Genomic DNA, 16,037 nt, shown 5'->3' on the forward strand with positions numbered 1-16,037 from the left:
TATTACTTTTTCAATTGTTTACAGGATTTTATGTAACAGATCGGCTGATAAATCAGAATAACGATCGGCAGTGTTTTTTTGACGCTGCTCTTGATATTTTCAAAACACTGACTAGTCTTATCAGTTGGTTAAATATAGCAGGTGTGTCGGTAATTTTGTTACGATTTCATTAGTCATAAAGCATGTAATGTTACGACACAGAGAAAATAGAGGTTTAATTTTATAGGCAATTTTGGAGGAATGTCCAATATATAAATGTCACTACCTTAAATTTATTACTTGTTTTAATCGCTAAGCTAAGTGTAGAAATTAGTTTAGCTGTCTAATGTATTTATGTGTTTGGTGTGTATTTATGACAGATTTATTTACGACAACAAAAATACTGGAAACGCATATGCATTAATTCGGAACATTTAGATAAGCTCATTTCTAAGATATCGATTCTTTAAGATAGTGTAGTAAAAGATTAGGTGTGAAACCAGGAGTATCTGGAGGCGAACAGGAAGGATAGAGTTGAGTTGAGGAGAGTGCAGACGCCAAGAGCCAGACATAATACGTAATGTTAACCCCTCGAAAAACCTCCGATGATGTAAATAAGCCGATATACATCTAGAAGCGTATTGACCTCGGAATCCTGCGGGAGAGGTGATTATCCAGGAATTTATGAACATATAATTTTTACCGAGACAAGAAAATCATCATTGGATAGGAGTTTCCCTCCTTAGAAATAACAGGTCAATTGAAAAGTCCCCGACCTACCATAGTAAAACACATTTTTTGTCAAGATTAGTTTTTTTTATTCAACATAATTCCCTTCAAGGGTGATACACTCATTATAGCGACCCTCCAATTTTTCGATACCACTTTTGTAGTACGATTTGTCCTTTGCTTCAAAACAGGCCTCAGTTCGTCCACAAAATCCACACAAAATTATTTTGAATGACCGTAAATTGAAACTGAATGAAATAGCAAACACTCTAAAGATATCAACTGAACGTGTACATCATATCATTCACAAATATTTCGGTATGAGAAAGCTCTGTGCAAAGTGGGTCCCGCGCGAGATTCTTTTGACCAAAAACAACATGATCAAGTGTAATAAACCCGAGTTTTTGCGTCGATATGTGACAATGGATGAAATATGGCTCCATCCTTTCACTTCGAAGTCCAATCGACAGTCATCCGAGTGGACTGCACACGATGAACTCGCTCCAAAGCGTGGGAAAACGCAACAGTCGGCTGGCAAGGTTATGGCGTCTGTATTTTGGAATGCGCATGGAATAATTTTCATTGACTACCTTCAAAAAGAAAGGACCATCAACAGCGACTATTACATAGCGTTATTGGACCGTTTTAGGACAATGCACCATATCACAAGTCAGTGAAAACGATGGCAAAAATCCATGAATTGGGCTTCGAATTGCTTCGTCATCCGCCGTATTCTCCAGATCTCGCCCCCAGCGACTATTGTTTGTTCTCAGATCTCAAAAGAATGCTCACTGGGAAGAAATTTTTTTCGAATGAAGAGATGTTCGCCGAAACTGAGGCCTATTTTGAAGCAAAGGACAAATCGTACTACAAAAATAGTATCGAAAAGTTGGAGGGTCGCTATAATTAGTGTATCACCCTTGAAGGGAATTATGTTGAATAAAAAAAACTAATTTTGCCAAAAAATGTGTTTTACTATAGAGGCCTGGGACTTTTCAATTGACCTATTATTCACGTAATAATCATTGAAATATTTATTTTTAATTTTATAAATTAATCCCCTTCCGAAAGAAGCTATGCAAACAGAAGGTGTAATGTAAACATTTGAAGGATTAACCGTAATAGTGTAAAATTTTATTGTCCAACTAAAAACAAATTTGCATCAAAACAAAGTGCCATCAATTAAAAAATTTGTAACTACTTTGAGGGGGTTCGTTTCTTTAAAGAAATATATTTTGAATAAGTAACTGGCTTAAGGCTACTCCATCAATATAGTTTTGATTTTTTTGGGATCTATTAGAGCACATGAGTTCAGGAATATACAGGCCTCAACAAGCATGTTTGAAAAATAATTTTAAACGCTCATCATAAATTAATCTCATTGACCTTTAGGAAATTGTCAAGAGGATGAACATGAGGGTGTTTTAGATAATTTACATTCTTTACTAACGGGGAATGTGTTACCAGGAGTTAAGAAATTGCATCTTGGCTTTATACCTTCAGTTTCAAATGTTCCTATACGAACAAACAAAATATTACGTTGTACCATAGGATATATATATTTCAAATTATTTGGTGACAGTTTTGAAAAAAGAAATTAATTGTAATTTTTATTTGCATTCAGTTATGAATGACTCAGTAGACCGATAAGTTGAGACTAATTTTACAGAGGCAAAGCAATATCTCATGCCCCAGACTCCAACATTTTTTTATTATACTGTTAGTAGGATTTTGAGCCATCTTTTATTTTAGCCCGCGATGTTATCACAAACAATTGCACAAGACATCATGATCTTCCATATAAAATGTTAAACATAATAACAGGTTGCGCCATATCCTTTTGGATTAAACGAGTAAATAGAATTTCAACAGGGAGACAAAAAATACAGAACCCTAATAAACAGATCATATTAAACTGTTGTCACCAAACACATTTTTATGCTATATTTATTTTTACAGATTATATTTAGCTTTATATTGAATTTTGTTTAATATATATTTTTTAGAAATTTAATTATTTTTTATTTCAATTGGACGATGAAACGTGACGTCAGGGCTGTCACGTGCTTTCCAATCATATCATCAGTCAACTATGTCAAAGCGATTATATAGAAACATGAGCAGAAGACATCAGAAAATATTTAACAAGGAATCTTTACACGAAAATATTTCGCTACATGTTGCGAAATTGGTTAAAAATATATCGTGTTAATTGTCAGTCACATGAGGTTTAATGGTTGTTAATTGATTATTTTTGCCAAATCCGTCTGTTGTCATAAAGATAGCGTAAAGTTATTGATAACAACGGATGATATTTTTATATGCAATTAATGTCCTGATAATAAACAATACTAAATTAGATTAGATTAGATCATATTTAATAGTTTAAATTGTAAATATTGAAACAGAGAAATTAGTATTATACAGGGTGACAATGGGAAAGGTCGTAATTTAAATTTGTAATTTTTTAAATTTTTGTAGAGAGGGATCTTTGCCAACTCGCCAACCACAAGTTGCCCTTAGTGTTAATGTGATAAAAAATAGAAAAAAAAAACGTTTCGTGAAACGGGTTCTGGACTAGACGAACCAATGCTGAGACTTGTGCCTGCGGGTTTAACGAAAAATGTTCAATCACGTCACAATTATGAAGAAAAATTGCCTGACAATTACTTTTGTATTATTTATAACAATGAAGTTTAAATTTTTCTATTAAACATAATGTATGGTCTTCCAATAAAAACAGCCAATGCACGTCATCAACACTGTGGAACGTATTGCCAAATTCAGTTTATAAAAACGTAAAATCCCTTTTAAACTCTGAGCATTTTCCTTTCTAATTTTACTAATTTGCATTAGTCTAGTTAAAAAGGGATAAAATGAAGCCGATTTATGATATATAAGATTCTATTTCTGTTCAATGTCAACACCGTTGCCATATATCAATAAAATAACTTTAACCTACAAACTATTGTGGCTGTTTAATTAATTATAGTAGTTCCTTCAATACATCTGCATTAGACGTACTATATATTTTATAATGTTATTTTTGTTTTATTATTTACTATACATTAGTTTTTTATTTCCAGAGTTAAAATAAAATAAAGTTACATTTGGTGCGGTAACGTTGCATTATAAATTTTGATGACGCGCACTGGCTGTTCTATTGGAAGCACTGTACATAATGTATTGGCTGCGCTATATGCACAACACTATGCACTATCACAATGCCTAAATGTTGGCTACCAAATACAGTATCGGTTCTATAACACATATATTTTTATTCAGCCAAAAATGATATACCAAAATATGAAGTGTTATAAAATGTAAATATAGAATATGCAATAAAAAAGGTATTTTGGTATACTGAAACCAAAAGTTTGGCTTTGTTTGGCTCAAGGCTCAAACGCCGGAATTTACTTTCGCCAAGAATGTTTTCCTCTGTACTTTGTCCAACAATGACGACATCCGTGCTGTTGGAGAGCTTATTGAAAGTGATCGCCGGAGTTATGCCCAATCGAAACGTCATCACCCTTCATGACAATGCCAAACCATATATCCCAGTTTTGACAAGGGATAAATTGGAGGAAATGTGTTGAGAAACCCTTCCTTATAGCCCTGACTTGTCATCCTTGTGATTATTTTTTGTTTGGGCCCTTGAATGAATGACTTGGAGGCAAAAGATTTGAAAGCAATGAAGAGAGGATTATGTGCGCAATTGGCTGACAACTTGTCTTCAAGCTTTTAATGAAGAACGAATATTCAAGCTTCCAAATTGGTGGTAAAAGTGTGTAGAGCACGGAGGTGACTAAATTGAAAAATATTATATGTATAGTTTGTATACACAATTGATCAATACATTTATTTTACAAAATTACCGTTTATATTTGATTCCCACTCGTATGATTCCATTCCTGCACGTCATCATCTATACCTCAAAGAAGCCTACAAGAACTTGTTGAAGCCTACAAGAATTGATTCTTTGCAAGTGGAAATATGAAGAAATTTTGCGCATGCTGCTTGGACAATAAGTTGGGTTTAGTAGCAAAGGTGCAGGAAGGCGGAGTGTTTTCATCGGACCAGACATTAGACGGCTTATGACAACGAAAATTCATCACGATCTTGACAGATCCTCAAAAAGTAGGGTGAATTGTTTTTAAGGAGACCATAGAGACAATTTTAGGCATTCATAAAGACCTTAATTTCAAACAAAATGTCAACAGAATATTGAAAGCATTTCAAGCTTTGGCTTGCCTAATGAGTCTAAAAGTACATTTTCTTCATTCCCACCTCGACTATTTTCCGGAAAATTGGGAAATATGAGTGAAGAGCAAGGTACACTATTTTACAGGATATTAAAGAGATGGAGATAAGATATAAAAAAAATGGAGTGACTCAATCATATCAAACTACAGTTGGACGCTTGAAAGAGATTCTTCTCACAAGCGAAAATGTATAATGTGGAGCCTCATTGGAAAAAGGAAAATATTTTAGTGTGTGCTAGTGATTGTATATTAGACAAAATAATATGTGTCGTTATTATTTCTAAATATGATAATATTTTTCAAGTCCATTTTACACTCAAAAACATAAGTATTACCTCACAAAACCTAAACAGTTCTTAGAAACTTTTTTTGTAGATCTGTGTAATCAAATAACCTTAACTATATTAAGAATTTAATAAAACTCTAGCATTATAGAAAAACTCAATAAATGCATAAACAAAACATTATATTTACCTTAGTTTGTGGATGTATAAGACTAACACCGTGCTTGTTGATAGCGATGAGAAGCATCTCGGGGTAGTTTGGGTCTGTGGTTTGCTTTACCTCGAAGAAGGCCGACCCGAACGTGGGCCATCGGTATACCACCTTCAAAAAGGCAATCTTGGCGTCGTCCGGCGACATACCAGCATCCTGATTATAGGCGGCCACTATTGCCCTTTTCCAGTCGTTGGCTGATTGGATTTTTACCAGATCAGCCGGTATCAGATCTCTTAACATTTGTCTGAAAATAAAATGTATATTTAGAATAGAGGAACCGAAAAGGGAGTGACTTTCATTATTATCCTAACTGTAAGGTTCAATTTTAAATCACAAAATATAGAAATATAGAATTGGAATTGGGTAAAAAGATGACAGATTAATTTTCTTTGTTTCGATTTGGAATTTTGTCAAGATATTTTAGGTTATATTTGTTTTTTCTTTTCATTTTTGTGTATACATTTAAAGACATTTTTTGCTATGGTGTTATTTTGGTAATATTTAAGGTAACTATTATTTGTTGTGTACAGCAATTTTTGATGAGATCACCACTTGAATGAAGAGTCATAAATTATGTTGAAGACAGCATTATACTAAGATAAATGCAAGTGAATGACATTTTAACAATATGATTTCTCATAAGTAACGATAAGAACATCTCTGTATCAGTTAAAAAATCATGGTTATCTATCATGGTTACGGTATTCTTATATGTTTGCGAATTAAATTCATGTGGATTATTGGAATGATGGTATCAAGATTAATAAATGTTACACCGGTATGTAAATGTTTTTACTGTTTCAATAACAATATTGTAAAAGAAATGTGTTCCGGTTTAGGGAAGGTACTAATCCTCATCTATTAAGTCCTTGCATGTATTCAGATCATTTTTGGTACAATATATATTGATCAAATTATCTTCCATCATTTTCTAAAATTCTTGCTCATCTTTCCTTCTTCTTCAGCCCTTCGAATTGCGTGTCAGTTAAACTATGCTCACAAAAGACGCTATGAGTACGCTAGGTAGGTTTTTGGAACAAAACGCCCTTCAATTTGTTAAATTGATATCAGCAGACATGTGCAGTAACAGTTTCATTTGATTTTAGCAGAGTAGCTGGCCATATTTCCTTATTTTAGGTCTTTAATCCTCTGGAAACGGTGGCTTCATCTGCTGCTAAACTATCTGAAAGTTTTCTGAGCTAGGTTTTCGTCTAATAAGTATTGGAACTCATTGTCTTTACACTTTTAAATCATTTAAATCAAAAATGACAATTGGGATATGAGATATAAGAGATATAAGTGTTATAGTTCTAGTAGCCCTAGGTTTCAGCAGCAGATTTCTTCAAATCAAACAATGAATAGTGAATGTTGATAATGCAATTATGAATATGTCATGATACCTGAATACGAATATATATCGAATTTAACAATTCTTTAAATGTATAGTTAGCATTTTCACAAATAGATATTGATAATCAAAATACATACAAGCACCTAATCTCAAAACATAGTACATGTCCACAAGTTTACATAATTATAGGTTAAGATTCCATGAAATTATTTTCACTCTGAGTTTATTTGCTATCTGGAACAGAATCACAGGAAGAACAGACATAAGTACCAGATTGCGTTCATTTTGTGAACAACTCTGATATTATTCTAATTACATCTACGTCACATTTATCAAAGTCTAAGTTGCCAAGTATATAAAGAAAAAAAAACTTACGGTATAGCTTGTAATTCCTGTTTGCTATCTCCAAATCGTACCCTGTACACCAGAGCTGCTAATTTAAACGCTTCCTCCTTGCTACATTTGTGATAGCCCCGAATCAGTTTGGGCAGTTCTTGATGGAAGTGGAAAATAAGGTCCGCGAATCTGTCCTTACCCGGAACGGTATTGGTCCAAAGTTTCTTCATGAAGAACACCTGGTAAGAAAACTGTGGCGTTATACCGTCTCTGGAAGGACGAGCTTTCCTTATCCAGTCTGTTAGATGTCTGACAAAATCGAAGAAGAAATCGCCCTCGGGCACGGATATCACTTTATCGGCTATCTTGACAAACAAACTGAAGCCTTCACTTGACCTGAGGCTCAACCTTTGGCTAATGTTCTGGCAGAAATCTTTCGCTCTGGTACTAGAATCAACTTCAAAGGCTTCATCGGTGTCGTCTGGGAAGTAGACTTTATGGAATATTTGAGTGGTTTTGTGTTGAATAGCTTCCACTTCCACTTGGTGAGGTGGATACTTTCTTTGGCCGTTTCTAAGTGTTTTCTGTAGTCGCTGGAGGGAATCCTGTGATATGGGATGTCGTCTGGTTCGTAAAAAGGCAGTCAGCTCCTTTAGTAGATTTTGTGAACAAGTGAAGAGACCTGGAAGTGTATGAAAAGTGTTAAAGGAATGTCGAAGACAAATTGGTTAATGTACCTGTTGCCAGCCACATGAGCTCCCAACCTCTTTCCTCGGACATTCTGTTCCTATTGTCCGTTAGCTGACGCATTATCTGGCAGTAGATCTCATCTCGGAGTATTTCATGCTTTAAAGGTCCGTCGAATATATGATCGGTGTATTCATTTCCTAGTCTCGGCCTTTTCGATGGTAAGTCACCCATGTATTTCAGTATAGCACTGAAGGCAAAACATGCCTCCTCTGAAAAATTGAGAACAATTGAGTTCAACTGAGGAACCTTGGATATATACTTTTGATATTTATATATTAAATATAGTATATGAAATTTTTTAAAAAATATATAAGCAAAATTCTTAGCTCAAAAGTTATGATGTTCTTCATGTTATACTGTTAAATTATAGTTGCAAAAGTCTCCTCATTCTCAATTAATTTTATTAAACATGTTGAACATTAAAACAGTGACATTCACTATGACACTCATGACATCAGTAGAGCCCTCCTGGAATTGCACTGTTAAAAGAACTAGTGGCTAATTTTGATGGTCCTAGTTAGCATTCGGTAACCTTCGGCTGTTTCTGCTTAATTTTGCGAAGTTCCCATTTTTACAAGCGGCTCTTTGTATAAATGTATATATGGATGATATATGGATAAATCCCATGATTTGTAAATATTGTCAAAAAACCTTTTATATAGTTCTAATGTGATGAAAAATGATTAAAATCCATCCAGGTGTGTATCTATTCAATTTTTATTTTAAGTTTGCAAATTGAATTCAATTTTATACCAAATTCATTATATTTTAGGCATAAATAACCGTGCGAAAGTTAAACTTCAGATAAATATGACTCGACGTCCTTTATGCGAGTACACCTCATCAAAATGTTGATCATGCTCATCATGCTTGTTGATCATAGAGTCATTCCACAATATTAAAATTAAACAAGAAACATTGAAGTTGGACTCGCTTTAAGATTATGAGGTGTGGAAAGATGATATTGAAATAACAACTAAATGTTTATTTATTAAGCTTGCATGTTTCTATTCTGATAAAAATGTTACCACTTCTAAATTCATATTTAATCGATCAAAACTTTATAAGAGTATTAAATCTGGTATAAAACTGCCATAAAAGGGAATGGAATGTGAAATACAGTATATCAACACATGTAGGGCATGAAAATGCCATAGGTAAATTAATTCTATTCAAATCGGATATAAATATCGCAACCAAATTAGCAGTTTGATTTGTTATGGTAATGTTTATATATTGATAAATAAATTATATTTGTTATCTTATATTGTTTTATTCTCTTTTTCCCTTCAAAATTATTTTAAAATGAAATATATAGCAAAAAATTGTAACCTGATCTTCAAGGGAAATATTAGGTTAATTTGTGAATTCAAAATAATTTATTCTATTTATATTAATTATATTCTTCAAATTTGCAAGAACTAGCAATGTCGCAATTCAAATTCGTGTGCGCATGACACTATTCTCAAAAGTTAGACTCTTGTGTTGATGGAATACAGCTCAGAAAGCCAAAAACTGATTTTTTTAAAGACCAAAGATTGCATGAAAATATTATAGATGTGCTAAATGGTTTAATGAAATTGATTAAATGTGAAAAATGCAAGTGTTAAATAATAAGACTTACCTGCCAATTCTTCTTTCATTAACAATTTCTTCAGCAACGGTTGCTTAATGGGTTCTCTTGAATGTCTCCAGAGTTCATCGATTCCTCCTCGTCTACCACCGCTTAGCGTTAAGGCTTTCGATACGGTTCGCTTGGCCGGCTGACGGAAATGGTCCAGCGAATATTCAGCCAATGTATGAGGCCTATCTCGAGTTTCTATTCCGTTAATTGAGTGGTGGCTTAAACGTCGATTATGCTCGTTTACTCCTAGAATAATAGACATGAATTCTGAATTTCTGAGTGTATTTTTGTAAGATTTTTTCTACCTTCTACTGAGAACAGCTGCAAAATGTCTGATGGTGGTTTGCTCATGCATGGTAGAACATATACGGTCTCTGCTGGGAAATCGCCCTTTTCCTGCGATCTTTCACATCTAGAAATTAAATGTATATCAAAAAGAACTCACCATAATGAGACTGTTCAAATTACCGTCCGACACACCACCCGGAATTCAAGACTGTTTCGCCTGTGCTGTCTTCTTCCAATATAATTAAGTCACCTTTCTGGAAAGTCAAGAAACTAGAACCTTCTCCCGGTGCCTTGTAGTCTTGGAGAGCTATAACGTACTTTGATCTCTTCTTCAGTCCCTCTGCAACAAAATAATTTAATGAAGATTCATATAAAACGTTATTGGTTTCATTTACTCACCTAAGAAGTACACCACTAAATCGCGAATATCTTCCGCATTGGGGCTCTGGAAGGTGAATTCTTCCCCTCGAACTGTGTTCAAGCTGAATGTCTGCGTAAAGACCTTATTGGTTTTTTGACTGGATACTGTGGTAATCTCCGGGAATGATAGTTCCAGGAGGACCTGCTCTTGATCGTCAACCACATACACTCCTGTCCAGTTAACGGCTATTATGACATCGTTCTTTGGAAGATTGGGGCCGGAATTCCTGTAAGCCTCGTAGAAACGGGAGAACAACAAGGGCCACTTGAATTTCGCGTAGCTGACTACGTCCTCTTTCACTTTCAATGTGTTGACGGTCTCTTTGATGTAATAACTCTTTTTGTAGGCTTGGACGACCAGTGCAGCCCATCTGTCAACGGCTTTCTCGACGCCCGTTAAACAGTAATCGGGAATATAATTCGGGAGCAACGTCAACAGTCTTTCTACGTTCATGTCAGTATTGTATTCGATGTAGTACTGTTGAGCAGCTATCATTGCCAGATCTTCTTCTTTATCGCACCTACAAAAATGTCAATAAATAAATGTGTCGACTTAGCCCTGATTTGATCTATAGATGTAATTCATAATTAAAAGTATGGTTTAATTATGAATTTGAAACTCTACAGCAAAAAATTACTGATATCCGGGGTTTAATGTTGATAATGTTCATTACTTTGGAGGTCTATTTCTAAAACTCCACTAAAGATTTAAATAATCCACGAAATATGCTATGAAAAACTATAGCTCAAGATAGGTTCATAATTTACTCATAATTATGCAAAGATAATGATATATTGACGATGAAGGGTACTGTTGTGGGTTGTTTAAGGGTAATAATTATGTAACAATAGATGATTAAACACAAAAGCCTACTGTCAATCTTAAAATTGGTTAAAACTTCACTTCAAAGTTTAGCAAACACTATCTTAAAAATTAGAACTAAGAAATAGCAGCAGTGCGTTACAGATATTTTTCAAAATTGTTAACAATTTGCTCATTACCTGTATTCTCCAAATTTCACTCCTCTAACAACCTGTTGATAAATGAGATTTGTGGCTACTTGATCTTCGGTTGGTTCATGCCATGGAGCAAAAATTTCCTTTCTGAAAAACAGTCTCCACGGCGCGTTCCTCTCTTGCGCGCCTTGCTCTTTGGCGTATTGCTCGCACTGTGAGATAGCATCCATGACGTGATCACCTCCACTACCTAGAGAGGATACTTTATCGAATAAAGCGATGTATAAGGAGAATCCAAACTGGTCCTTCAGACCAATTTTATCAGACAGTTGATTGCACAATTCCCTGGCAGTTGTCGCCGAATCCGCTAGTAGCGTTTTGGTATTTCCATCCATGAAAGTAATCGGTAACATGATTGGCTTCTTTGATTTAGTGGCTTGAAGCTCGAGCCAACTAGGAGGTTGGTTACGAGTGCCGTTATTGAAGGTCCTCTTCAAACGTTCTTCGCAATATGGAGCATATCCAGGCGGCCCTTCTCTGATGAAGCCTCGTAAGTAATTCACGAATTTTTCAGAGGGTGCAAAACAGCCTACGCACAACGACAGTAATATCCACCCTGAAATAATTCAAAATTATATTAAATATCTAATTTTATTCTTACGATAATTTACCTCTCGCATGTGAAGATTTTGACGGATTGTTTGATAACTGTTTGCATATCTGACAGTAAATTTCATCTCTGAGTTCCGCTCTTAATATACCATGACCGATAATAAAGTGCAATTTTTCCAAATTACTGGTTGGTCTCGATTCTAACCAGGACTGATAACTGTCAGCCGTGTATTCTTCATCTTGTAGTTTTCTTCTGACGTCTTCACCTAATTTGTTCTTCCTTTTTAGAGTTAAAGATACCAGTTTATTGCGAATTGATCTAGAAATAAAAAAAGTTTGAAGCAAAAAACTGGATAAAGATACAGAAATTTAAACATAATTTAAATCATCAGCACTCTAACCATTCCAATAATAAACATTATAAACATGTATTGGTAGTATTACTCTCTTATATAGAATGAAGGATAAACCAACAAATACTTATACCATACTTTGGTTGCAAAGCTGTGAAATATCATGATCAAAATATTCTAATATATGAAAAAATATTGTCGGTAAGATATTCCGCATTTATCATACGAAATTCAACAATTATTAACAATAACTCTATCTTAACTAAATAACGCTATTCCAAATTATATATATTATATTCCAAAGCAGTGTCACGATAATGGTGAATGCGTCGGTACTACATTTAAGAAAAAATAATGTGATTTGTTGGTCCTACTGATAAGAAATTAGATAATAAAATTATCTCAAAGAAAGGAAAGTGGTCGTATACGCGTTATAAAGTAACGATAAATGTTTATTCTCTAAGCTTACCGTGGTTTTTGTTTTAAAAATGAGTCAGTATCAAGTCCCATCATTTGAGCTTCTTGGAATTCTTTGCTCTTAATAAAATTTCTTCCTAATGTAGCTGTGACTTTGGACATTACAGATGTGTTATCTCTGTCCATAGTATGATAACGCGGTTCTGGTAGGTCACCAGTGAATCTAAGTATGGTGACCCAAAGAGCTTGAGCAGCCTAATAAAATAGAATTCTTAAAAAAATCAGTCAGTAAAATCATTGAGGAAGTCTTACCAGCTGATCTCCTTGAGTATGTAGAGGAAGTAGCGGATGTTTAAGAGGTTTTCTGGAATATTGATGACCAATATTCCCTTGGAAATATGTTGCGGCAAATTTTTGGAACTTAAATTCGCTCAAATCTTCCTCGTCATCCGACACAGTTTGAATGGGGCTAATAATTTCATTGTCATTTGATTGCGTTGGCAGATCGTTAAAGACGGATGTTTCACGCCCAGGACCCGGTGCTTCACTGGAACTATCGGGCAGAAAATCGAACATAGCCTCGACGAGTTTGGAATCATCTACCGGTTCATCGGCTTTTCTCGCTGCATCGTTGATAATGTTCTTTTTAATTTCTACTCGTTTACGCTCTTCCAATTCCAATTCCATCTCCTTTCTTTCCAATTCGTACATACGTTCTCGGTAATTCTGTTCGGCGATTTCTTTTGCTCTCTTGTTACCGGCATCCTTTAATTGTCTCTCTTCTTTTTGCTTTAATTTGAGAGCCTCCACGTGTTTCTTGTGTTCGAGTTTGATCTTTTTATATCTTCGCTGTGCTATCATTCTTCTGACGTGGGATTGAATCTTGATTATTGCCCACATTTTGTTTCCATATTCTCTACGAACAAGGTATCCTCTCGCATGTGCCTGAAATTAAAATAGTAAAAATACCAAAATTTGTTTAATGTTGAACATGTATACCTGAAGACCAACTATGTGTCCTCTAAGATGTCTAAACCTATGAGACAATACTCTAGCTCTTATTAGGGCCTGTAGTCTCATGTAGCCCACTTTCATCCTCTTATATCTTTGTCGTTGAATATATCCCTTCCAGTACTTCTGGATAGTAATAGCAGCTGCCCTGTATCGTAGAAACCGGCGTCTATAAACCCAACCTTTTATATTTCTCTGCAATATAAGGATTTTTCGTGTTAGAACACGGTCTCTTTCTTGTTCGAGAAATAGGTCGTGAGCATCTTTTAAAAATACTTTAGTGTTGCCTAATTGGTAATCAGATCTACCTGAAATAAAATTATGTTTATATATTTTACTGTATTAATAATATGCGTTCTAAATATTAATCTTGATACCTGCGCCAATTTTTTTTGTGACAAATTATTGGATATTATTGCTATAACTGGATCTTTGATAGACTTACCTAATACTATCTGACAGATTCTAGAAGTAGCAGCTCTGCAATCAGTCTTATGCGCTGGGGGAACTCCGTGAATTAAAAACCTATATCTCTCCACAAATTCACCAAATGTGTGTCTTATGGGATATCCAGCCCTTCTAATCCTAATGGTTTCCATCATACCAGAATATCTTAGTTGCCTACAGCATAAGGTCCTATCAAATACCATAGGTCTTTTCAGTTCATTAGGCTTGATACATCTAATGAAAAACGGTTGGCAATTGGACAATGTCCTCATGAGTGAATCTAATGATCTCTTAAACTGTGTTGACAAAGTAGGCGCTCGTTTCCTGGTCTCTGATCCCATGCCAATATCGTCATGGAATAGCTGCTGTAAAAAATTGTTTTTGCTGACTGTGACTAGTTGGAGTAGATCTGCACTGAACGTATCTCGATTTTTCTCTAGAAAACTCCTGGTGTCGTAGAATACAACACCTGCGAAATGATTTAGCCCAAAACTTGTGTTAATATCAGATTTTGGTTTCAGGTAGTTTCGGTGAGTTCCATGTTGTTTGTGTAGTTTGGCCAACATTGTTTGGTCAGTGCCCTTCGGAAACTTGCTCTCTTCATCAATTAAAGCCATGATGTTCAATTGTTTAACAGCTATCAAATCTAGCGCGTCTTGATTGTCAACGAATTCGATGTGTTGCCAATTGATACCCTCCAAATTATACTCTTCCTGTTCCAATTTGAAAATATGCCTAACGAAGAACTGCTGTAAATTCTCATTGGCGTAATTAATGCAGAATTGTTCAAAACTGTTGTGATTGAAGTTTTCGAAACCGAAAATGTCGAGAACGCCTATAGAACTTCTCTGTCTTTCTTTCGGCTTGTAGATGGCAGCGTTAATTTTTTTCACGATGAAGACAAACAATCGCCCGTAGATTCCTTTGACGAAGGCATCTCTGACATCGACGCTCTGCTCCCTGGAGAGTGTAGAAACAACCGTTTCACCATGTGCGAATAAAGTTTTACGGGTTAAAGCGTTGATTAAAGGTTGAACCGGAACACCTGGAAAGTAAAATAATAAAGAACATTGATGCGGATTTTAGGAGGAACGAAATTTGTAGTGGAGATTATAGATGTGGTTTTGTTTCTTTCAAAACTGGGTTTATATATATTTTGTTAAACCCAGGAATGTATTAGCCTATAAATTTGTTTAAAAGAGCTTTTAAAAATTTAAAGCTTTTTGTGAAAAATCGGTAGAATGTATTTTATTCAAATTGTTGTGCATCTGCCGCCGCTTTTTCTCATTTTTTAGGCAATTTACGGATTCCATCTCGAAAGAATGATGTATCTTTTGAATTTATCTACGGATCAACCCACTTTTGGTAATTTCATAAGAACAGAGCTGCTCATATAGGATACGATTTATATGTCAGAACAAGTAGTAATCAGAAGGAGCAGTCTGGAGAATGTACTTCCTATTTTAAGGTTTCCAAGTATGTTTTCACCCGTTTGGCACCATGTGGTTGAGAGTTGTCATGCTAAAGAATAAGATTGTCGTGTCTTTGCTTGTATTCCAGTCGTTTTTCGCGCAGTTATTGGGTTAAAAGCATCACTTACAATCGCTAGCGACCATTACCATTCATCGATTAATCGCTTCAAATTCTTGTTAAAATTATTTAGCTGTCCAGAACGCTCTTTATCTTCAGTGTTAAAACCGCCACGTTAAAACCAGATGGAGAATGGTTGCCACAGCATTGCCACGACCTTTAGCTGTCTTTTTCTTCAAACGGAAGTAAAAAAGTAAAACTTTCCGCAAATGGGAGTTACTCGACATAAACTCGGGCATTTTCATTGACATTGCTTATTATCACTTTGGTGAAATGATATAAGTTGAAAAGTGAGGCCTCTCAGTGAAACTTCAACATGAAGTTGATTACAAATATACTCGATGCGATTTAATACACAGTAACACCATCTGCCTGTATTTTTTTATGAATTAATGCAGTTCCACTTTGGTATC

At 35.0% G+C, this 16,037-nt stretch overlaps 1 protein-coding gene across 2 annotated transcripts in view; it reads right to left on the reverse strand.

The window, feature by feature from the left end:
• Nucleotides 1-16,037, reverse strand: part of ck (unconventional myosin-VIIa ck) — a 98,111-nt gene that overhangs the window by 7,686 nt on the left and 74,388 nt on the right. For both annotated transcript variants that reach the window (XM_076414165.1, XM_076414164.1), the window contains 13 exons: nucleotides 14,033-15,079; nucleotides 13,576-13,895; nucleotides 12,889-13,521; nucleotides 12,629-12,831; nucleotides 11,866-12,125; nucleotides 11,240-11,810; nucleotides 10,217-10,758; nucleotides 9,998-10,157; nucleotides 9,835-9,941; nucleotides 9,530-9,775; nucleotides 7,893-8,114; nucleotides 7,195-7,837; nucleotides 5,445-5,712 (listed from right to left, as the gene is read on the reverse strand). In XM_076414165.1, the coding sequence (XP_076270280.1) occupies nucleotides 5,445-5,712; nucleotides 7,195-7,837; nucleotides 7,893-8,114; nucleotides 9,530-9,775; nucleotides 9,835-9,941; nucleotides 9,998-10,157; nucleotides 10,217-10,758; nucleotides 11,240-11,810; nucleotides 11,866-12,125; nucleotides 12,629-12,831; nucleotides 12,889-13,521; nucleotides 13,576-13,895; nucleotides 14,033-15,079 (5,222 nt within the window). The remainder of the gene's footprint in view (nucleotides 1-5,444; nucleotides 5,713-7,194; nucleotides 7,838-7,892; nucleotides 8,115-9,529; nucleotides 9,776-9,834; nucleotides 9,942-9,997; nucleotides 10,158-10,216; nucleotides 10,759-11,239; nucleotides 11,811-11,865; nucleotides 12,126-12,628; nucleotides 12,832-12,888; nucleotides 13,522-13,575; nucleotides 13,896-14,032; nucleotides 15,080-16,037) is intronic.

The sequence above is a fragment of the Rhynchophorus ferrugineus genome, unplaced genomic scaffold (assembly GCF_030347505.1).
Source record: "Rhynchophorus ferrugineus isolate W39M unplaced genomic scaffold, kcgeb_rfMv2 rfM9, whole genome shotgun sequence".
Lineage (NCBI taxonomy): Eukaryota > Metazoa > Arthropoda > Insecta > Coleoptera > Curculionidae > Rhynchophorus > Rhynchophorus ferrugineus.